Source organism: Rousettus aegyptiacus, unplaced genomic scaffold (assembly GCF_014176215.1).
Source record: "Rousettus aegyptiacus isolate mRouAeg1 unplaced genomic scaffold, mRouAeg1.p scaffold_m13_p_9, whole genome shotgun sequence".
Classification (NCBI taxonomy): Eukaryota; Metazoa; Chordata; class Mammalia; order Chiroptera; family Pteropodidae; genus Rousettus; species Rousettus aegyptiacus.
In genome coordinates, this window is record NW_023416312.1 from 104,666,445 (window position 1) to 104,690,454 (window position 24,010).

Genomic DNA, 24,010 nt, shown 5'->3' on the forward strand with positions numbered 1-24,010 from the left:
ATGTTCTGCCCAAATTAGCGTGAACTCACACGCTTAGAAACCGAATCTGCGTGCTGTGGCACGAGCCATGGGCCCTGCGCCCTATGGCGACTCCCTACGGGTAGCGCATCGCCTCTGTGACAAAGTCCATTGTGACTTGCAAGGAGAGGTAAGTGTCACTACAGGGAGTTAGGATTCTGTTTTCTTTACAAATTCAAATGCAAAACTCAATCATCGCATCAGCGCATTAACCACCATGCCGTATGATTCCAGCACGATGCGCAGAACATCGTAGATGTGAAAAACTACAGGACACGGATGCTTGCTTCACAGTGGTTTAATATGGACAGAGGCGACTATGACATTGTCTGCCAGGAGAACGGACAACTTGCTGAATAAAAGCCCCGAGTCAGGATATATACACAGCAGAATTGGGGCCTCAGGCTCTCAGCACTTGTGCACAATGAAAGAAGGAATCTAAAAAAATCAGTAAGAAGATACAACTCAAAAAGGGCAACAGCGACACCGAGCCCGGGGAGGTGGGACGAGCAGCACAGCCTCTCTCTGGGGGCAGCTCGGCCCCTGGCACCGGCTGGGCAGCCGCAGGGCTCGTCTGTCTCAGGGAAGCTGAACATCAGGATGGGCTCCAAATGCCAGGTCTCTGCCACCAGAATGTCGCCTCCCCGTAATCAGGAACTCTGCTCCCCTAGACCCTGTGTAGAAAACTGCCATCCCTCCCCAAGAGGGGGTCTCAGCAGAGCCCCCACTTCTGCCCCAACGCCAGAGATAACTTGCTCCTGTCCCATTACTTGGGACAGATATCGGGCCTCAGCGAACAAGCCACCCACTCCTGGCCAGGAGCCCAGGAACACTGCCTCAGACTGGAAGACCTGGGAAATCCATACCCAGCTGGACCCCATACCCAGCTCAGCTTCTGGGACGGTGCTAGGGTCTCATGGGAACCAAGTGTGGCAGTCCAATAGCACTGTGACCAAGCTGGGGAGGGCAGTGACAACTGCTCGAAGTACTTGGGAGCCAGGAGCCTGGGGTTTGTTCGTGTGCTTCTGCCCTGTGGCAGCACTAAATGAGGGGGAGGGGCCTTCCCTGCCACCAGAGGGACCTAGAAAATGACCCAGTCCCATCTTCGAGGAGTTACCTGGCAGAGGTGAGTGGCCCCTAGCCTTCCAGCCACCAAATCTGCAAAGCTAGCCCAAGAGGAACCGAAGGCTTGGGGACGGACAACTGCTGGCCCATACGGACTCGCCCGCTGGTGAGCAGGGACAAGCGGCCAGAGTGGGGGCCACAGAGGAGAGAGGCTAGGCGACAGGTGCCTCCCTCCTGCCCTATGGCTTTCGTCAGACTCTGAAGCAGCCGTGCAGTCAGGCCCAGAAAACCCGTGCGCCTCGCCCCACACGCCGGGCCGCTGAGAGCCTGGGAGGACCACCAGGAAAAGCATCACGGGAGAGAGGGAGCACCAAAGGAAACTGTCAGGAGGACTGCGAGCGGGCCTGGAGAACACGAGCGGTCGGGTCTCCGCCACCCTCCCAAAAAGGAAAAGGGTCATGCAGGTAGGAAGGGCAGGTCTCTCCCTGCTCAGTGTTCCTCGTTAAGCCTAAGAGTAAGAAAGACCCCTGGGCGCCCTCCGGCACAAGACCCGCCCCCAGGGTGGCCTTTCGGCCTGGGAAGACGCCCCGCCCCACCCGGCTGGCCCAGCCCTCCCCCCACCCCAAGCGAAGGGCGTCGCCTGCGGGTTCCCGCCTCTCCGCGGAGAACTGGACCCCCGGCGGAGTGCCCGCGCTGGAGTGAGGTGCCAAGGAACACGATGCCAGACAGTCTATCAGGCCAGGGGATGGGCAGCCAAGTTCAGATCAAAGAGAGAGAGAGGCTTAGTGTAAAAACCAATGTTATTTCAGCAGGAAAGTAGAGGGCAGGTGGTGACAGGGGCTCCTACTGGCGCACCTTCCCAGGGACGTAGTTCCTGTCGATGGCCTCCTCCTGCAGGAACATGTGTAGGCAGCGCTCGTTCTGAGCCAGTGGGTGCCCAGCAATTCTACGGAGAGAGGGGACGGCTGGTTGGCAGGAGCGGCGGGGATGGAGAGCGCTCGCGGAGGGAGGAAGGGCCGGAGGGCAGGCAGGGGACCCGCCACGCCCCAGCTGCAGGATCGGCACTGTGCTCAGAGGCACAGAGGCTGACCGGCCAGCCGGCGCCACGACATGTGACCCATTAACAGGGGACACACAAAGTAGCAGAATGCCCCGCCCCGGACGGGACCCCCCGGGGACCTGGCTTACTTGTTGATAAACTGCTCGAGGCCCTGCCTCCTCTCTTCGATGAACGACTCCTCGAAGATACCCTCGTCGCCTCGGAAGGGGAGCTGCCGCTTCAACGCCTTCCCGGGCAGCGGGGGCACCACGATCTGCAGGCAGACGCCAAACGCCGCGCTTGTCGCGCACTCTGTGCCTCCGAGGGTCAGAGGCCGCCCAGACCCAGCGCCCTGCGGCTGGGGTAGCGCCCGCCCTCTCCGCTGCCGTGCGGAGCCGGCAGGCTCGGGTCTCGAGCCCTGCGCACCTGCGCAGACCCCCACCCAGGGAGCCGGCCCTACCTTACTGTCGCGCTCCAGCTCATTCTTCAGCCACTCGAAGTCGCTGTAGCGCCGTCGTACACAGGACTCCTTCAGCTTGAAGATAGGTAGGTTTGTCTACAGGGAAGAACGAGAGGAGAGCGATGTTAGTGATGCCCGGCCTGCGGGCCACCTGTCGGGGCGATCCGGACGGGTCCAGGGAAGAAACGGCTCCCGTGGACCCGGTGAACACCCAGGCCACATCCGGCCTCGTAGCAGTGGAGGTTAAAAGTCCCCTGCTGCTTAGAATGTTTCCTACAAACAGACTTCAAGTTGTATGTAAATAGCTGTGTACGAGGGTTTTCACTGTACTTTATTATTTGTAATCATAAATGTCCATTGACGGGTAATTAGTGAAACAAATAGGGTTCCCTGTACAGTGGAATACTGTACAGCTACGAAAAGAATATGAAAGATATGTATGTGCCAGTATGCAGATACTAAGCATTGAAATAAGGTGCAGAACTGTATACATAGCTTACCTCTACTTGTGTTTTAAAAGGGATCTGTACATGTGTACATATTTATTTTGATGAATAAAATTATTAATGAGAATGTACTGGTAACAGTGACTTTGGTGAATAAGATTACACAACTGGAATAGGGGAGAATCAGTTTTCATTCTATGATTTCAATTGATCATGTTGACGTATTCCATTTTCAATTGAAAAGTGAATTTAAGTTCCCTGGAAAGACAAGAGATCAACACGCCCAAGGTATGGCTTCCTCCGCTTTTCCTGTCCAAACCCTCTCCATTCTATACATCCCAGCTCAAGCCACACCTTGCCCAGGAAGTCGTCCCTGGCGACAGCAGCTGAATTTACTGGTCCCTCTTTCTGAACGCCTAGAGAGTTAGACTTCCGTACTGGCGGACACCCCCCTTTCACACATCGCGGTACTCCCGCTGCCTAACTCAACTCTGGTTTTACTGAAACCAGGAGCCACTACTTCCACATGTCCCCAAATGCAGACTGCACAAGAGGCCCTATGCACCTGTTTGCCCTCTCCTTATGTACAGTGTGGCGGCAACAATTCCATTAGGCTGGCTTAGCCCAGGTCGCCACCTGATATACCTCAGCCTGTTCCCACACCTTAATCGGGAGAATTTCCCCCAAGACTCGAATGGCATCATGAACCCCCAACAAACAACAATTCCTTGATCCTCACTCTTGTCTACAAGGTCTCAATAGAAATGGCCAACCACATGCATTAGCGCTGACTGTATTTCCCGCCAGCCAATTCAGATCAGCAGATGGAAATAAAAGGAAGCAGTCTCTCTCCTTTGTCCCTACGTCCCTCAGGGCAGGAATCGAGTACCGGGAGCCATGCTAGAGCTTCGTAGGGTCCTCAATACCTCTTTCTTTGCGGTCCTCAAGTCTGGAGATTGTCTTTTCAGGACCCAGGTTTAGTAAAAATCATCAAAAGCCAAACAACTGGCCAACTTACATCAGTGACAACTCTACCAAGGATCACAGCCCAAGGACTGTCAATGGGTTGAAGTCAAGTAAGATGCATGTAAAGTGATATTTCATCGTCTCAACTATTCTTTAGAAGAATAAGAAACCGGAAAGAGTGTTTTTTGACGCAAGATGAACCTCTGGAGGGCAGAAAGAAGGATGTTTAATTTTTACAGGATAATTTTCTTATACCTTTTGAATTCTGTACCATATGTACATGTTAACTACTCAAGATAAACTACTAGAGAACATTCTCAGAATCCTGCAGGAAATATATATGTTTATCAAACCATCACATTGTATACCTCAAACTTATAAAATGTTACATGTCAATTATATCACGATAAAGCTGGAGTGCAACAGTCCTGTGAGGAAAAAAGCCCTCCTGTATCACATGATTCTAGGTTTCCATCGCAGTTCAGTAGAACCTTAACTAGTAGGCTTTTACAGAAGCCAACCGAAAGGCCACAAAGAAAAAGAAAAAAAATGCTGAGTAGATTCTTCTAAGACACAGTGTAACCACCCACTGCCATTTTGTAAACTTCCTCCTTTGACTCACAAAATGCTCTTCTTTCCCTACCCCCCACGGGATGGTGACAATAATGGCCTTTCATCTCAGCACCTAGCCATCTAAGGAAGGGGCTACTATGTACTAAGATAGTCTCCCAGCTCCCATCTGCCAATCTCATGAGGAAGACAAGATTGTATAGCACAGGATACAGAGTTTCCTTTGCCTCTGATCAACATGGGGTCAAGGGGAAGGAGTAAAGAAGCAAAGTTCAAGTCCACAGAACAACTGACATTTGAAGATTTCTATACACATCATGTGAAGTTACCAGGACACCTCTCCAGCCACCTCGTTTCTTGGGGGGATGGGAGAGGGAGAATTCTTTCCCAAGCAAAATGACAGAGAAGAGTGTCAGAAGTATTTAGCTATTACACAAAGGAAAAAGTGTCGTCTGCTTGTCCCACTAATGCCTAACTCCCAAGGCCCATTCTCTGAATCTCATGCTCCCTATAATGCCTATCATGAACGATTCCTTAAAATAGCAATTTTAAACCACATGATTTTACCCATTTTCCCCCAAATGGAGTTCAACAAAAATGTTAAAAGCCCATCTAGCTATACATATTAACATAAACAATACTAATTAACTGAAACCCACAGAACTAGGAAGTGTCACCAACTCTATCGTCACTACACAATTAGAAACTAGAAAGGACTGATGAAAAGCTTAGCAGGTAGAAGAATTTTGCTCACTGAAGTTTTACAACTAAACATTGCCAAAGAGAGGAGAGTGTAGTGGAAAGAATATGATGGGCTTTGGAGTCAGACGGACACGGGTTCGAATCCCAGGCTGGCAGTTATTAGCCATGCGTACTTGGGCAGGTTACTTAAACTGCATCCCCACTCAGCGTCCTATCTGTAAAAAGGCGTTTCTGTAGGGATCTAGAGACTAACACCTAGTTCTGCACCAGGCACACAGAAGGCACCAGATGAACAGGCCCTGCCGTTATCAGCACGCCTGAAGCACAGCGCTAGTTCCTCCCTCATCCCTAAGGTTCTTGGGTAATGCATCAAGACAATGTCCCCCAAACCCCACAGCACAGAGTGCTCATACTGAACAAGTTATGCCCAGACTTCCTGGGGTAGGTAAGTTCTCTACTACCAACAGTCTCCAAAGAGAGATTTCAAATGGTTCTTATAGAGATGAGTTTTTCCCATTTTTTTTTTTTTTTGGTATTGGCTTTCTTTCTTCAGGTTGGACTGCGCCAAACTTGGAAGTTGGAGGCCACTGTTGATTAGATTCAATGCCCAGCTAGAAGCACATGCTCTCATTCATTCATTCATTCATTCGTTCATTCAAAAATGAAAGCACATACACGCTTTTACGTCTTCAAATGCTGTTTGAGCAGCATGCTGTCCACAGAGAATATTCTTGCCCTCTAGTCTGAGAAGAAAACATAAGGAAAATTAGAAAACGGTTCTCAAAAATGTTTTGCCTGTCACCACTTCAACTCGGCAAAAGGACTTGCAAAGCACGTCATCTACCTGCACATCCCCTCGTCGCACCGTGGACTAAGAACTAGAGAATAAAGTCCTCTGCAGAGCACACTGGCAGAAGCCACTTCTGGGGCAGTCCTGAAACGCCATATATCAAAGGGACTGCAGGCCAGGGTCTAAATCCGAAAGGTTAATGTACAACAGAAAGGTCAAATGGCCATCCACTACAGAAAACCCAAACGGGAGACAATAGATACTGAAATAACCATTCTGGATAATTCGAATCTCAAGGATGGGCAGAGGATGAGGGCAGCCACCGACAATCCACCAATCACAATGCGAGGCCCAGTTTCACAGTGAGACACAGCATGTGGTACCCGAGAAAACTTAGAGACCGCTTCTCTCATTCAGATGCTAATTCTCCAGCAGCTCGGGAAGCGGTCGCTTTCTGACTTGCCCTCCTGGAGCCCACCTTCCCTTCAATCAGGCTTAGCTGAACTCCGCCATCCCAAGGAGACCCCAGAGAAAGGGCCAGGCCTTCCCGCCCTCCCTCTTCAGAATGACTTCCCACAGGCAGCTTAGTTAGGGGCCCCAGCGACATCTCGCCTCGGCTTTCCACCCCCCGGCCCTCTTTCACTCTGCCTCCCCTAGTCCTGGCGCTCCGGCCACGATTCCTGTTTCCTTGAGGTCCTCGCTCCGATCTTCTCCATCCTCCCCCCACCCCCACCCCACCCCCGGCCATGCTTCACTTCTTGCTCATGGGGACTTGTTTTTCCTCCCCCCAGCCTGATGTCCCCCTCAGGAGTTTTCTGTATCCCACGGCCACAACCCAGTCTGCAGACCTCCCTCCAAGCCGATTGCACCCCGAACCCCCAAAGGACCCCTTGCGGCGTCTGCTCCATTGGTCGCCCCTGGGGTGGCCTCCCCCGCCCCGCCGTTTGGTCCTCCCTCGGCTGTCTCCCTCGCCCCGTGACTCACCCGCATGCGAACCTCATAGGTGGTGAAGCGCGCGCGGCCCACGCCCACCGTCTGTGGATTAAAGATGTCGATCTCCAGGAAGTTACTTGGTGGCCCGTAAGCATCCGTCAGGTCCTGCGGCTTCGAGTTAAGGCGCCGAGTGTCAGCGACCGCCGTGTCCGACATCTTTCCGAAGATGAGACGGGGACTGGGGAAGGGGGGTGGGGGATAGAGGCCGGAGTCAGGAGCGCGCACGGCCCCTCCCGCCTGCAAAATATGCAGCCAACCCACAGGCGGCGGCGGCGCGCACGCGCGCCCACGCACGCACGCACGCACGCGCACGTCGCCCCGGCCCGGGGCCCGGCGCGCTGAATAGCGGCCTCGCCGCGCGCTGGAGTCCTGCATCCGGGAGGCCTCATTCAGGCTCCCGGGCGCTGTCAGTGGCCACCCCGGAGCCTGTATCCCGGATACGCGCCCCCCAGCATCCCGGGAAAGCAATACCGGCGGGATCGGCCAATCGCTGCCCCTCTGCCCGAGAGATTGTCTTCCAGCGGGGAGCGATCGGCCGTGGGCACTGCCCCGCACGCTGGGGTCCTACCGTGATAGGCCGAGGCCCCGCGACCTGAATAAACCAGGGGTTTCCGCGAAAACAGAAGGGTGGCTTCCAGAGAGAGGGGGGACTCCAACAATACTCCTGACAACCTAGAACGCAGCCCCGCCACCACTCGTGCCCCCCGAGAGTTTCAACTCCTTCCTCACGCAGTTGAGCACTCAGCACTGTCTTTGGTGCCGAGAAAGCAGCGAGGATGGGGTAAACAAAGATGATTTCTCAGTCTCACTTTTCGGGAAAATTTGGGCATATCTTCATTCTCCACTTGAAGCCGCATAAAAGCGAAGCCAGGGTGTACTGACTCATTTCTCAGCAAATTGAGGGCGTTTATTTCATACCTTCCAGCCCTACTCTGCTCAACTCCATACTTGGCACTACTCGGGGGTTCCTTGCAGTCCATAATGGAGAAAGAATACACATCTACATGGGAATGAATATAGAAATAGGAATATTTATGACTAATTTACACATGGCCTGCATAAAGGAGTAATGACCAGCGTTAAGGGGGGGTGGCTTTTTTTTTATTTTTAAATTTTATTAATTTCAAGTATAGATTACATTGGTTACACATTTATATAGCTTTTAAAACAATCAATTTTAGATAATCCTTTTCCCCTCCCTGTATCTGCCCCTCTTCACTCAACAAATATTTCCCATGCCACTGATAGTTCAAATTTGTTCAGCATATAAGGCCCTATAATTTTGCAATTAAGTTATTTAATTCAGTATAACCTATATCTCCTAAGCAACTACTAATCTGCCAGGCACCATGCTAAACGCTAAAGACCTAGAGCTGAATATGAGTCACCGCCCTCAAAGAGCTAAGATCCTAGAAAGGGAGACAAGTAAATAAAACTACTAGAATGTGATATACGAAATAAGTGAAGGTTCAAAGCACCACATAGGACATGAATAGTTGGAGGAATTAGAAAACGCTTCCTGGAGGAGAAAACAGCTGATTTTGACAGACACAAAAACACAAAGGTAAAGGACATATAGGAGAGGAAACGGGGAGAGGTGATTTTTTTGCAGAGGGAACAACGTATGCAAAGTCATTGCGATAAGATGCAGCATGATATTTTCATGCAATTATCATCAATTCAGAGTGTGTAATGGAAGTACGTGGAGAGATAGGCTGGCTGAGGATGGACAGAAGAGGGTGATCCTTTTTATAGTAAGGAAGTATCTCTGGCTTCATGATGTGGGCGACAGGAAACCACTGAAAGATCCTCAACAGGGACAAGACATGATCAGATTTGTATTTTACAAGGATTATTTTGCAGGCAACGTGGAAGATATATTGGAGTCGAATGTGACTTGTGAGAGTATCGCCAATAACACGTGGAATCAGGTGGCATGGCGGGCATGGAGAAAAGGGAAGAGGAAGGACTGAGATGGAAGAACTGAAATACATAAGACTTGTATCTGATTAGATATATGGGGAGGAAAGTATAGGGCCTAAGCGTGTGAGCTCTGGGCTTAGGCAGCCCGGTTTAAAGACCTGCTTCCTAGCTGTATAACCGGGTGAAAGTTATTCAAACAGTTTTCCTTGTCTGTAAAATGTAAATGAGAAGACTAAAAGCTCCCTCTGGAGCTTTTGTGAGAATTCAATGAAACAAAATGTATACAAAGAGTGTTTGGTAACTATTAGCTCTTATTATTATTTGAGGGGAGAGGGAGGAAATTGAAAATGACTCCTAGGTTTCTGATTTAGGTTACTAGGCACATGCTGTAACCTCCAATCAACATCGAAATTACAGAAAGAACAGTAACTCTGGGAGGGAAGACAATGAGCTCATTTGCGATCAATCAGGGGTGTCTGCAGGACACCCAGGTGGAGATGTCCAGGAGGCAGCTGGAAATGCTGGCGGGGAGTCAAGGGTGTGATCGGGGTTAGAGATTTGGGAGTCATCAGCATTCAGCGTGGAAGGAAAAATGTGAAGAGGCAAACAGAGATTTCAAATTGGTGACGGCATGCAGGGTTGATGAGAGTGTATATCTCTATGATCTTTCTGGGGGGCAAATGGGCAGTATGTCTTAAAAAAAACCTTTGACCTCAAGAAGCCTGTAATACTGGTTGTCTCTGGCCAGCAGAACTGGCCATTTTCTTCTCATTTATGTTTAAGTAGTTTTTGTATTTTAAAAACATTTTTAATGATTTTTTTATCAAAACTTTTGACTCAAAAATTTCACGTCCAAAAATTTACCCAGAGAAAATAAATAATCAGACGATCCCATAAAGATACCAGAACATAGATCTTATCTTTAGGAGGAAATAATTTTTCATTTAATACAATGGACTATTTTTGTGGCCATTTGTTTCTAATTTGTGAATTTGTTTGTATGACAAGTCTTACAAAGGAGTAGTGGGTTCTATATTTTACAGACTTAGTATCTCAGTCACCATGAAGCAGTTTCTTGTGTAAATGACCAAATTCAGCGGCCTCATACATATCCATTTAAAATAATGTTCTTTGCTTATTAATATGGAATGATGGTCATGAAAAAGTGAAAAAAAAAACTGGTAAAATATGGTGATATGATACCATTTGTATTATTGAATATGACATATCCTTATGCAATAATTTTTACAGACTAGAAAGATATAAAAATGTTTGCAGTGGTTACTTCTGTGTGGTGAAATTTCAGTTGGATTTTATGCTATTTCTCATTTTTTAAACAATGACCATATATTCTTTCTTTAATCAGGAAAAAAAATAGAAAAATCTCCCTTTGAGAAAAGAAAATTAAAGGGCAGGCCTAGAAAGAGAAGCTTGTGAAGGAGACCAGGAAGGAGTAAGTGCTCAGCGGGGTTGAAAGGGAACCAGGAGACAGGGGCTGAATGGGAGGGATAAAAAAATGTCCCCAAAAGGAGAGAGTAGGTGGTTAACACTGTTTTAGCGCAGAAGGACGGCACTGGGTTTGACAATTACCCGAAAGAGAGCAGTCTGGGCCAAGTACTGGAGGTAGGACCCAGATGGCAGTGCTCAAAACTAAAGCACGTGGAGAAGTGGAAGCATCTAGTAGAGACTATTCTTCTGAGAAGCTCGCCAAAGAAAGGAATGTAGTAGCTAGCGAGCCATGCATTGTCACAGAAGGATCTCTTTGTTAGAGAGGGAACAGATTCCAGGGTGTTTAACAGCTGGCGGGGGTGGGGGGCGGTTCTTAGAAAGTGAGTTGAGTGTATAGGTAAGTAAAGGGGTGAGGCTTAAAATCAAATAGCCCCGGGAGAATTGAGCAAGTTAAATTCACAATGAGATGTAAATGTGCGCTTTTGCTAAAGAAAGATGCGATAGGGTGGAGAGAGTAGAGTAGAGGGTACTGGGCTAATTAAATCCTCTGCAGAAATAACAAAATAACAGCTGTTACCAGCTGGCTGGCTAGCTCTCTGGCCTGCTCCCTCTCTCCGTCTCTGTCTGTCTATCTCTCTGTTTCTGTTTCTCTCTGTCTCACACACAAACACATCTCTTTGCTTTTCACAAGAGGCACAGAGCCTCACAGTTACCAAGTGATATTGGGCAAGGCAGTTATCCTCTGTCCCTCAATTCTCTCTCTCTCTCTCTCTCTCTCTCTCTCTCTCTCTCTCTCTCTCTCTCTCTCTCTCTCACACACACACACACACACACACACACTCACAAAGTAGCTGAGTCGAATCTCTTGGCAAACAAACAGGTGACATCAGAACTTCGTGTGAGCAATGCCCATTTTCCTCTCTTGGGTTTCCGTGACCACGTTTATTTTTTTCCAAAAGGAGCCCTGAGTGGGGTATGGATGGTGGGGAGGGGATACGAGAAAGGCTCAAGATCTTTAAATTGGAAGGAATCTTGTTTAGCTCATCCTCTTGCCCAAAGGCAATGCCGTACCTTAATCTAACAGACAGGTATCCATCTTACTGCTCTCGCATTTTTTTCCAAAGGAGATTGCACCATCTCCAACTCAATGTTATGCAACCATGCGGACAAGAACTTCTTTCTAGTCTCTGTGGCCGACAGTCCTGAGGAAATAACACATCAAAAGCCCCTATAATCTGGGTGTTTTGTGTTCTTGGGAGCAAGGGTCTGGAACCGCAGGGAGGGAGTTGGGGGAGGGCCTGAGTGTGAGAAACAGCAGGGAACAGGGCTCAGGAGGACAGCCTGCACCCCGGGACACCAGCCTACGGCCGCCACTCTCCACACACACACATACCCAGCTGCCTACTGCCATTAGAGACTTCTCCCCTTCTTGAAGTTCATTTAAATCCTAATGGTACCTGGCGCCTCCATTGGCATAGTCTCTACTTCCAACTAAATCCCTTCCGAAAGGTGTCAGTTTCCTCTCTATGTTGATGAAGAGTGCTTTAAATCCTCAACTCCTCTGCCTAACTTGGTGGCTGTATTTATTTCACTAAAGTATCTCTGGGTTGCCTAAGGCTGAGGGTAATCTGGAAAAAAAGTGATGAGACTTAAACATATGTCTGTGCATATTTATCAGGGGTTGCTAAAGACCTGACTAGCTAAAAAGTGTCTAGCCTCCAGCTTCCATACAGGTATTCGCTAATTATACACGAATTATCTAGCAACAGTAAGACCTAGAAAGACAATAATGTTGCAATTAGCTGGCCTTTCTCTCTTAATAAAGGCTAACATTTATTGAATGCTTACTATGCATCAGGTACTCCTTTAAGCACTTATTTTAACTCGGTGAATCCTCAAAACAATCCTATGACCCCGTTGCTATTTTTATGTCTGCATTTTACTGACGAGGCACAGGCAGATTAAGCAACTTGCCCCAAATCACACACCGAGTAAGTGGGAAAGCCAAGATTTGAACCCAGACGGTCTGGTCTTGGAGCCTAGGCTTTTAACCTGCCACTCAGAGAAGATTCTTAGCCCTATATGCCACCATAAAGGATGTAAGATGTGGAAAAAATGTTAGAAAAGGGGGAGAAAGAAAGCCCCTCAAAAGGTACATATGGTGGAGGTGGGTAGAATGTCACTAACAACTGCTCAGTGACGTTCTAGTGGAAGCTGCCTACTCATGCCTAGACGTCCTTCACCTGTTTGGTCTTCAGCCTCAAACATTTTCTGTTAAATTTTATGTTTTAATAACTATGAGAACTCCAAGACACTTTAAGTTCTGCCCACCCTTCGAAGCACAGTGCAGGTCCCAGCTCTTGCATAAAGCCTCCACGTGCATCCAGTCTACAGTAATCTGTACTTTTAAATGTTTTTACCGATTTAAATCTTGTCTGTAATGCTCATTTGGCTCTGAGTTGCATTCTTAATTAGGCTCGTGTGCATTTATGTCTCATCTTACCAACCATGCTGTAAACTCCCGAAGGGAAGAGTAAGACTTCCATTCCTCTTGCATCTTGCATCCCCCATAATGCCTAGCACAGTATATTGCAAATACCAGGCACTCGGTAAATATTTGTTGGTTGACTGATGGATTGAAAAAGGTCAGAGACTGAATCAAATCTTGGTTAACCCCCACATCATTTAGCGAAGAACTATGCACTCAATGTGTACTCAATAAACATTAATAATGATTACAAAATCATTCAAAAAGTCTTTATGGAGTTTCTACAGTATGTAGAGACTGGTGCTGTGGGGATAGACCCGAAATAGAGGATGCAAAGCTTAGCTTAGTCTTCCCTTACTCCCTCAATGTACACCCTTTTCTCTGCATTCCTGCTACATTTGAAGTCAGAACTAGTTATCAATCGATTGTTTTCTCCCCCAATTCGACTGTGAGCTCCTCGAAGGAAATGGACAGCACTGCACTGGGAACATAATGGGGCTGTCAGACTTTCCACCCAATGCAAGACTCCCTTTTGCACCAGCCCTGATTCAGCTCTTATTTAATTAGATGCTTCCAGCATCGAGAATTAACCAAAATAGGAAACAGTGGAAAAATAGGAAAAATAGGTTCAGGGACTAGATAATGAGTTGAGTTTTGACTACGTGCAGTTTAACGCGATTGTTAGGCAACCAGGTATAAACAAATAGCTGAAAATCAAGTCTCAATCTCAGGAGAGAGGTCAGGGCTGAAGATAAACACTTGGGAGTCTTGGGTGTGGAAGTGGAATTTGAAACACCACGATTGAGTAAGACTTCCAAGGACAAGAGAAGGAGTCAGGACAAAGTCTCTGAGAATTCCTCTACTTGGAAAATGAGAGGTAATATCAATGAAGGGAGAGGAAAACTGGAAGATGAAAAAGATTTTTAAGGAGGGGCTGTTTGGTCAATGGAGGACGGAGCGGTGAAGTTAGAGAGGATCAGAATGAGAAACATTATTTGATCTAGTGAGTAAGAAGCCAGACCTTCGATGACCTTAGAGTAGTCGCAGTGAAATAGGGTCCAGCTGTACTCACTCTTGTTACCCTTAATGCCTGGCAAAATGCCTGGCTCAATACATATTTCTCGAGTAACTCAATGAATGGGTAAATGAACTGTAGTTCCTGACTCCCCAAAAAAGGAGGTGATGGGAAAAGGGTAAAAAGCAAACAAATTAGCCTCTTTTCTTCTCTGAAGCAAGAGGGGAATGTGATCGACAATATAGAGAAACGTTCAGGTGAAAAAGAGAGAAGTTGAGATTTATGATTCCCCCCCCCCCAAAATATGAAGTAAGCTCATCTGAAAATCTATCGTGGGTTCCATTCTCAGTTTAGAGTAAACTCTCAATAGATAACAACTGTAAACCTGCAAACTAGAGAAAACACACACACACACACACACACACACAACCTGAAAGTTCCAGAGAGTGAACAAAAGCAGGTAGATATTGGAGGGAGGTTGAAACTTGGAATGAGAGAACGGGATGGGACAAGTTCCCCACTTTATGCCTTTAGCCTGAGGACAGGCTGCAGTCACCAGCCACACCACTAAAACTATATTAGGAAATCCTCATCTTTTTAGCCTAAAGGACTGGAGGGCAGGGCCTGGGGCAACCACAGCCTCCAGAAAGTGAGGGGCTATCTCAGAAAGAGATCCTGAGAAAGGGAGCCTTAAGTTATATGTATAAATTCTTCCCAAGACTTCTTCAGAAGCACGCTCCTATAGGATAGACTCAAAGCTTCTTCCATTTAAGACTACAAGAGCGCAGTTGAGATTTGAGGTTTCACTCATCACAGACAATGCAGAGTGTTCCATTTTAATCTAACCAAGTTAATTGCCTGCTGAAATAAATACATCCAAATTATTCATAAGAATATAAGAGAATCCAGAGTTTCCTTTACATAGCATTCATGATGTCCAGGAACCCTTCTAAGATTACTCAACATATGAAGAATCATGAAAATATGACCCATTCTCAAGGGAAAAGGCAATTAATGGAGGCTCCCCCCTGAGATGGTGATGCTCTGTGAGGAGAGACAACTATCCCAGTAATGAATGAAAGGATAAGAAACCTCAGCAGAGAAATAAATAAAGAAATACACACACACACACACACACACACACACACACACACACATAAAGAACTAAATGGAAATTCTAGAACTTAAAATCACAATATCTAAAATTTTAAAATTAACTAGATGGACTTAATAGAATGAAAGAGTCAGTGGACTTGAATATCTAGCAAGAAAAAAGTATCCAGAGCCTCACAGACCTATGTGTAATTAGAGACCCTAAAGGAGGGAAAAGACTGAACAGGGTCAGAAACATTATCAGAAGAAATAATGGTTAAACGCTTCCCAAATTTAGCGAAAGGCATTCATTTACAAATTCAAGCTCCGCTAAGCCCAAACAGGATAAATATGGAGAAAACTGCACCTGTGTGTATTCAAGCCAAACCGCTGAGAACCAAAGATCAAGAGAAAATCCTGAAAGCAGCAAGACCAAAACAATTCATTACATATAACGATTCGAATAACAACAGACTTTTTCCTGGGAAACTATGCTAGAAGACAACAGAAAAATATCTTTTAATTGCTGGGAAAATCATCACTGTCCACTCAGAATTCTATGTTCAACAAAAATATTCTTCTGAAGTACAGCATAAGGAATATAGTCAATAATGTTGTAATAACGATGCAATAACTATGCCAGCTGGGTACTAGACTGATCTAATTAATTATTTTAAAAAAATAATAAAAATGTTCTTTAAGAGCGAAGGCAAAAGAAAGACATCTTCAGATAAAAGAAAGTCTCTCTCATGCTTATAAACCTTTATTTTTGCTGTTCCCTCTGTCTGGAATACACAGTCTCTCCCTCAGTCTTCACGGCTTGCTAACTCCTATTCACCCCTTACACTTAAGCTTAGATGCCGCTTCCTGCAGGAAGCCTTCCTGATCCTCCCAAGTCTAATTTAGATGCCTCTCTTTCATCCACCTATAGCCACCCCCATATTTCCCCAACCTTAGTATTAATCACGCTGTATGTAGTTGCTTGCTTGATTGACATGAACCCCATGAAACTATCTCCTCCATGAGGGCAAGTACTTTGTTTTTCTTATTGGTGTATCTATAAATATTTTCTTATTGGCCTGTCACTCAATGAATATTTATTGAATAAAGGAAAGAATTCTGATTCCAAAGTTTTTTTTTTCTCTGTACACCAGGCCGTCATCATGGAGAGGGAGGCGCTGAGACTACAATAAGATTTGCCGCTATTGTATTCAAAGTTTGTGCAGAAATCTACTGTTCTCTAAAAAAAACTGCAGCTTTCATTTTCCTGCGATTACTCACATGGGCGATTACTGTTTTAGAACAATCTACATGTGCTTATAACAGATCCTTGGAAGTTAATGCTTGTGAAAATTCTCATTTTAATACCACTTCAAGATAAGAGGCTAGCGATATGGAATTGATTAACTATGGTATAGCCAACTGATAGAATATTATGCAGGCACTAAAATTATGTTTATGAACCTGTGTAATCACTTGAAATCATTCTTATATGTTAAGTGGAGAAAAAAACAAACTATGAAATTATATGTGTAGTGTGATTACAACAATGTTTCCTAAAAGTCTATGTAGTAGGAAAAAATACCAGAAAGAAATGTAGCAACATATTAACTGTAGTTTTCAAATTTTTTAAATTAAAAATTTTTTCTGTATTTTAAATTTTTCTTTAATAAGCATGCATTACTCCTATAGGGAGTGGGGGGAGAACTTTCTCTTTTAAAGGCTTAAAACAGGAAGTCTCTGGGCAGGTAGACATCTCCTGGTATACCAGACTCCAATCACAAGCAAAACAAGACTGTGTTTAAGCCTTTCTAACTTAGATCTTCATAGCCTGATACCACTTATGGGTTAACTTTATTAAAGAATGCTATAAGAACAACCTCAGGGAAAAAAAAAGAGGTTCAGCAGTGGAAACTGCCAGAAGCAGAGGGAGAAAGAGACTAAGCAAAAAGAGATCAGAAAAAGTAAACATTAAAGAACAAGAAACGGGAGGGGAGGGAAACACGAGAGTATAGGTGTACTTTCACACATTGGCATCCTTGTGAGAAAGAGGAGCTAGCCATGGATCTTTGGAAGAGGCATAGCTAGCATATTTTTCATGTGATTTTATTATCGTCTGTATTAAGTGTGTCTTTGTGCGTAGCGCCTCACCGTTTCTCCCAGGGGCGGGCTGTGTACTTCTTCAGCTCACATGTGCTGTCCTGTCTGCCTGATGCTGCCAGAGGAGATCAACTGGACACCAGATCTGGACATTCTGGAGCCTACTCTGGGAGCAAATTGCATAACCACGTGCCTATCTATGTGAGTTATAGATTTAGCAGGATATGTGGGACAGTTAGGAACCATCAGAGTGATAAGGGGGATTTGGATGGGGATTCAAGGAGTCCCAGAGGCACTTCCGGTAAACAAGAAAGTAGATAAGTTCTCCTTGGGTCTAAACCCCATTTATGACACAACTTGACTAAGTGAACAATGCTGGCTCACAGCCAAGATCGTTTTCATGAGACGTTTACATGATTCTGTTGACTTCGTGTACTACTTCTGTCATCCTTGAAGCCTTTACTGGACTAGTAAGATGACTGATGAGGGATTTTAGTTTATTAAATATCAAGTGAGGGTGTTGGGCTTAGAAATGAATTTCAACATGGTTTAGTTTGAGTACAGTCACTTCCCAGAAAGACAGGCTTTCTAGCAACCTTGTTTTTTTTCCAGATGATAATTCATCTTTTAACCCATTTGGAAACCTTCAAAGAAGGACATGTAAAAGGACCAATACAAGATCTTAACATCATCCGTTGACCTTTACAGGGTGGGTGCAGTTGATGATGGAATTTGTACCATAAAAGACCGTGGCTTCCACTACCCTATGCTAGAGTCTTGCACCGTCCAAGACAATAGCCACTAGCCACATGTAACTGAATGGAAACTAATTTCAATTAAATCAAATGAAAACTTCAAACGTTCAATAGGAACACATGGCTACTGTAACAGACAGTACACACACAGAACATTTCCACCATCACAGAAAGTTCTAGTGGCTAGCACTGTAAATCTAGACTCACACAGAGGTTACCTGGGATGAGGCATCTCTGCATCTGCATGTACAGTGACCCCTTTTGTTCTTCGGGTTGTCTCTTTGCATTAATGTGCTTGGAGTGAGGCCTGGGGAGTTGAAACAGTTTAGCAAACTTATTAGCCCTCTTGTTCCCTCTCTCCTCCAGATAAGAATTCTCTTTTACAGAATGGCTAAATAAAATGCAGTGAATTCGTTCAATAGAATACAATGCAGCAATTAAAGGGAATGAACTAGATGTGTCAATAAGGATAGATATCAAAAATATTTTTGTGTGATAAAAAAAGCCAGTCGCTGAATGTAATCATTTACCGCACACAAAAGAATACTACGTTTTTTGTATGTGAGAGTATTTTTTCAAAAGGTCTAGAAGAATACACACCAAATTCAAGGCCATGGTGACTTAAGGGGCAGGAGAAAGGTGAAAATGAGGGACCAATGGGACTTCTAGCTTTTTCTGTAATGTTGTAAATTTTTAAAGGAAAACACATTCACATATTGCTTGTGTAATTATAATTATTAAAATGGAACTCAAACGTATACACACATATGACTATCGATCTGTAAAACTACGGTGGTGAAAAAAGTAAGGGAAATACACAAAACCCTGATGTCTCGTGGCTATAATGTTAATACAACAAAAATTTTAAATGAAAAATGAATCTGACTTTATGCTGCTGACAGTATTATCACATATGAGGTATAATTCTTAAGAGGCAATTGGCTCTGGTACATAATTAGTGCCAGAAATAAGAACTCACCATTATTTCTGTAAAAATTTTTAATTGTTCTTGGCGAGTCTCCAAAGTTCAGTTATTCAATTTCAAACCTCATCCTGCAGCTAATTCATACTGGCAGGCAAACTGGGGTCCTACCAGCTGTGAGTTTTGAAAATTGTTCAGACCAGAAATCCATCCTCTGCGGTGTGGAACTCGGACCCAAAAGCTGCTTCCTTGGGCAAACCTGGCTTCACCTGCACGCCACCTGCGCGGGGTAGTGAGGTGTACTTCCGTGCAGGCGACAGCACTGGTCAGGCTTCCCAGCTTTTGTGCCACAATGTTAACCTTGCCACCCAACCACCTGTTCATCTGGCTTCCAAAACGTACGGATCCCACCTCGGTCAACAAGAGAACATACCAACACTTCTGGCCTTCATCGGAGAGTAAGTGTAGTCAGCCTCTGAGGTGCTGTCCAAAGCTTGGCTGTGAGAGGAGATATTTATGGAATATATTGTAAGGGACATTCTATCCATCCACTCCTTTAGGTGGCATTTTAAGTTGTCCTCAGATCAAGTTAGAGCACCAGAAGGTTACATGCCTGAGCCATATTCGCTCAGCCCTAGCAGAAACGCTTTAATGTTACAGCCTTGGCTTTTAGCCAGGGCAGTTACAAGAAAGTAATATGAAAATCTCTCCTGTGTACGTTATAAAACTGTTACTGAGGACATTGTCCCTTATGTGAATCCCTCATGAGAAACTTCTTATGGAATTCAGTGCCAGAGATGGACCATTATGTAGCTGTTAAAAATTATAATTCTGGGAGACCAAATATGAAACTGTGTTTATGATACATTTATTGATAAAAAAAAAGGACACTAAATAGCATATGGACTCTAATTGCAGCCATGTGAAATCATTTGTGTCTGTGGACAAGGCCTGAAAGCTGATGGGCAAAGAATAAAATTGTATGAGGACCATGGAGTTCGAAATGTCTTGTTTTTTCAAAAATATTTCTTTGCTGTAGCCCAGTCTTTTCTATGGTGAGGGAATGGGGTGGGTGGGTGAATTTAGTGACAGGAAAATCTGTCTCTCTTGAGGAATTGCTATGTATCTTTCTTTCTGATAACAAGAAATGTGTATTTTACTGCACCCCCCCTTCCCCCTGGCAGCCCCGAAAGTGACCACACACCAGCTCCCTCTTCCTTTCTGTGCCTCTGATGTTCTATTTCTATAATCTTATGATGTTTGTACATTTTTTTTAATAAAGTGCCTCAAATCCCATCTAGAAAGAGGCAAAATACAAAGCATTTTTCTCAGTTTAAAAGTTACACACAGTCAGAATAAGTTGGAAAGCTATCAGAAACTTAAAAGAAAAACAGATAACCACTGTTAACACTTTTTGGCATCTCTCCCTATCTTTTCAGAATGCATTTTAAACAAGATTATGAGCATGTGCTCTTTTCATGTAATTTTGAAATGCAAGCATGTTTTCACGTATTGGTGACTTTTGGTCAAACCAGGACTGAACTTGTGTGGCCGTGAAGTGAAAGGTCAAGAGGGCACCGTGGGGTCTCGTCCCCAGATGGAAGAACACAGGAGACAGGATTTTTGAGCTGGGAGAGACTTTAGAGATCACCCGACATGACTTTCTCATTTTGACCCGAAGTAACCAAAGCCAGAAGAGGTGACTCGTTTAGGATTTTAACTCTGCTCTACCCCTTAGTGACTCAGTGATGACAGACCTTAAGTAGGTCCCTTTGTCCTCTCTAAGTCCCATTTTCTTGAGGGAAATGAAAATATTAATAGCATGTAACTTACATGGTCGCCATGTGGATTAAATCAACGATTCATGTAAAGCACTCAGCACAGGGCCTGACTGCAGAATAAAAACTCAAGAAACATTACTTATTAATAGTGTGAGTTGATCATTATTCGACTAGTCAGCGACAGAGCTATGACAAGTACTCAGGTGTCCTGACTCAATCTAGTACTATTTTCACTGCCTCGGACTGGCTTCCAGGGTCCAGAAAAAACTGAACATTACCTTGAACTTAGTAGTGGTAACAACTGAAATCAACTTGGGGATAAACCCGAGGACTTTAGTCTATGTGTTCTATGTGGTATCTGGAAAATAGGAGGCTCCCAAGAAATGTTTACTAACTGAAAAGATATTTTCAAAACAACCACAGGAGTGGGAGAGTGATAACGGCTTCTAAGAGAAGGACTAGACATCTTTCATGGAACACACGAGGACCAGCGACAAGTAGAGGTGGTGTTTTCTGAGATTCCTTGCACTTTCTCATGGCTATTTTTGTTAACTTTTGCATCTCTCCCTGTAATTACTAGCGAAAATCCTATGCCAAACCTAGGTGGGGGCTGTGTTTTTTTTTTTTTTTTCAGAACTGGGCAGGGTAAGAAAGAAGCGGGGAAATGTCTCTTGCAATGCAGATTAATAAAGCCAGTTTGGCAGCAGGCTTGGGGGGGGTGGCACCCAGGTAGAAGAGTGGGTGGTGGCAGCGAAAGATGCAAGAAGAGCCAACCCCTGTGCCCTTCTAGAGGGAAAAACCCAAGTGGCGAGCCGGCCGAGACCGTAAACTCTGGGACTGCAAGTGGGAAAAAGGCCTGTGACCCGCCCAGCATTCTGCCGCATCTGTTCATAATTAAGTCACGACCACACTGGCTTTCGGGGGCCTCCTGTCGCTCCTCTTCACTGACCGGCATCTTCTATTCCGTAAGCCCACCTTGCTCTTTCTCTTGACAAACGTACACTTGAATGCTCCCACAGTAACAAGGTGAATGACCCTGACCTCTCTAGATGCACGCTTTAAAGTCGTGGTGTTTTTACCACTGCACCAGTCCTTTAGGTGGATCTGGTCCTGTGGTTTATGGTCATTTTTACGTGCCCAAGGTTTCGAGGTATCCGCTCATCCTAACAGTGAAAGCTCAATACACATTCGTGAACCAACCAGAGAGCTTAGAACCTAGGTGGAGAGACGATATGCCCTCATGCGAAGAAAAGGCATGGAACCGCGAGCACAGATGAAGTTTCTAGAGGTTCAGGAGATGCAAAGTAGATAAGTGATCTGTCAGGTCGAACTAGTCTGGGAAAGTTTCCAAGAACACGTAAGTTCTGAGCTTTGAACTGGAAATTGAAGGAGGCGATGGACGTGAATTGGTGGAAACGTGGACCTCTTCAAACAAACGCACAAAGGGAGACAATGCGAGATATAACTCAAGCCAGGACAGGTGCCTGCCCCACCCTGCCATTTCTCTGTCTCGGCAGCTCTGCGGCTCTGCCGCCACACCTGTTTTGGTTAGAAACAAGCTCCTCGTGACCTAATGCCCACAGGGCTCTCTCATGTCCCAAGTCCTGCGCTCAAGCAGGGGGCCGCGCTGCAGGAGGGAGAGGCAGACATCGTGAACTATGTCCCATCTCTCTAGTCTGGACCTGAGGGGAAGACGTGGCCTTTTGTTTGCCCTCTCCGTGACAGATGGAGGACACATGCCGGGTGGAGTAGGAGGCAGGAATGTGTGGAACCAAGATGGTCACCTCACCATGAGCGGACTAATAGCGCTTTGAAGGTCTCCTCTGCAAAGTCCCATTTTGTACAGAGGCTCTTCCTGACAGCTAGGGTTGGCCCCTACAGAGACACTGTAAACGGTATAGCTCCAGGCACTCCAGCAACAAGTTAAAGTACAGACCCTGCTCCTGGGAGCTCGCTGTCCTACAGGAAAATGAGGCCTCGGAGAGGCAGAAAGTGTGCGACACGTTTACTTAAAAGATGTTGATTGTGCGACTGTAATGTTACTCAGTTTCTGACCCCTTTCATTTGACCTAACACTTCTTGAATGTGTTTTATGTGACCCCAAGCTGGGAACGGTGGGGAAGGGCACAGTATTTCCAGGAAATATGGTGAAACTGGGCAGAGCTTAGATGAAGCGAGAAAGGGGAGACGTGGCCCCCTCTCTGAGCGGACCTGCCCGGCTAGGGAGGGAGGTGGGAGCGTAGTGCACAGGCGATGGGGAAAATCGCAGGCAGAGTCGAGCAGGGCCGGTGAGCAGGCAGCTAGAAACGATATGATCCCAGTCCCGCCTGCTGGCCGTGTGGCTTTGGGCGAGTAAATAACCCTTTTAGCATTAGTGCCTTCGTGTAGAAAGTGGGGAGAACAGTGGCATGTATGTCCCTGGGTCGCTTCAAGGGGTGGACGAGCGTATGTGTACGTAGAGCGGTCAGCACGGCGCGTGCATCAGCGCCCGAGAAGCGCTCCGTACGTTTCAGCTATTAGCAGGACGGATTGAGAAAGACAACTTTGTTGACTGCGCCGAACTTACACTGTAGCTGGGGCGGGGGTGAGAATCACGGCGGGAGGTCCAATTAGGATGGCATTGTAATTTAATTGGCGATAAACAAGGTCTTAGAAAGGGGTTTTAGGATGTGGAGAGTTAGAGACGTAAAAAAAGGTGGGGGGCGGGTGTGGATGGGCAGCCTGGGTAGATCGGGAGAACCGTCTACCGAATTCCGAGACGAGGGCGGCCACAGGGTAGGGGTGTGGGTGCAGAGACAGCGACGGGTTCAGTTGGGGAGCGATCGGACACGGCAGCCTGGAGGCGATCTCTAGTTCAGCGACCACACCGTCCCTGTGAACGGCGCGGGGTGGGTGGTGGGCCCCGAGACACGCGGGGGACGCTGTCGCCCGCTAACCGTTTGCGCTCCGCGAGCCCGCCGCCCAGCTCCGCAACGGGCTTACAGCCCCCGTTCCCGTCCGCTCTCTGCCTCTCGCCTTCCTGCCCCTCGCAGGGACCGCGTTTTGTCAATTCGCCCCCCTTAAGCGAAAGAGGTAAAGCGCTCGCGTCTCCGAGCGCGGTCACCTCGGCCGCCCCGGATCGCCGCGAAGCGGGCGGGAAGGGGGCGCGGGGCGGGAGAGGCCGCGGAGCAGCACGGGAAGTGGAGTCCGCCGGGCCGGGCGCGCTGGCACGCCTGGCGAACTCGGTTTCCCAACTGGCTCCCGAGGCGCGTGCGCAGATGGCTGCCCCGGCGAGTGGTAAACAGACGTCAAGCGGGGGCTGTAGCTTGGAGCAAAACAAAAGGGAAACCCGGGGGGCGGGGGGTGGGGGGGTTGGTAGGGGACTCGGTGCGGGAGTAGGAGAGCCTGGGGCCAGGGGGACGCGGCCCCCCTCGAGAGTGGAGGGGAGGGCAGAGGC

The 24,010-nt window shown here is 46.6% G+C and overlaps 1 protein-coding gene and 1 long non-coding RNA gene across 2 annotated transcripts; both read right to left on the reverse strand.

Moving 5' to 3' along the window:
• Window positions 1–300: 300 nt before the first annotated feature.
• On the reverse strand, window positions 301–7,285 carry SNX12 (sorting nexin 12). The gene is made up of 5 exons (XM_036227080.1): window positions 7,041–7,285; window positions 2,583–2,678; window positions 2,272–2,396; window positions 1,939–2,029; window positions 301–456 (listed from the first exon to the last, which is right to left on the reverse strand). Exons 1-5 carry the CDS (start codon window positions 7,203–7,205, stop codon window positions 427–429), a joined length of 507 nt encoding a protein of 168 aa, XP_036082973.1. The 5' UTR covers window positions 7,206–7,285; the 3' UTR covers window positions 301–426.
• On the reverse strand, window positions 3,469–6,786 carry LOC118607822. Its single transcript, XR_004952865.1, has 2 exons — window positions 6,111–6,786; window positions 3,469–6,009 (listed from the first exon to the last, which is right to left on the reverse strand). It is a non-coding gene; the product is annotated as an uncharacterized LOC118607822 (long non-coding RNA).
• Window positions 7,286–24,010: the final 16,725 nt, after the last annotated feature.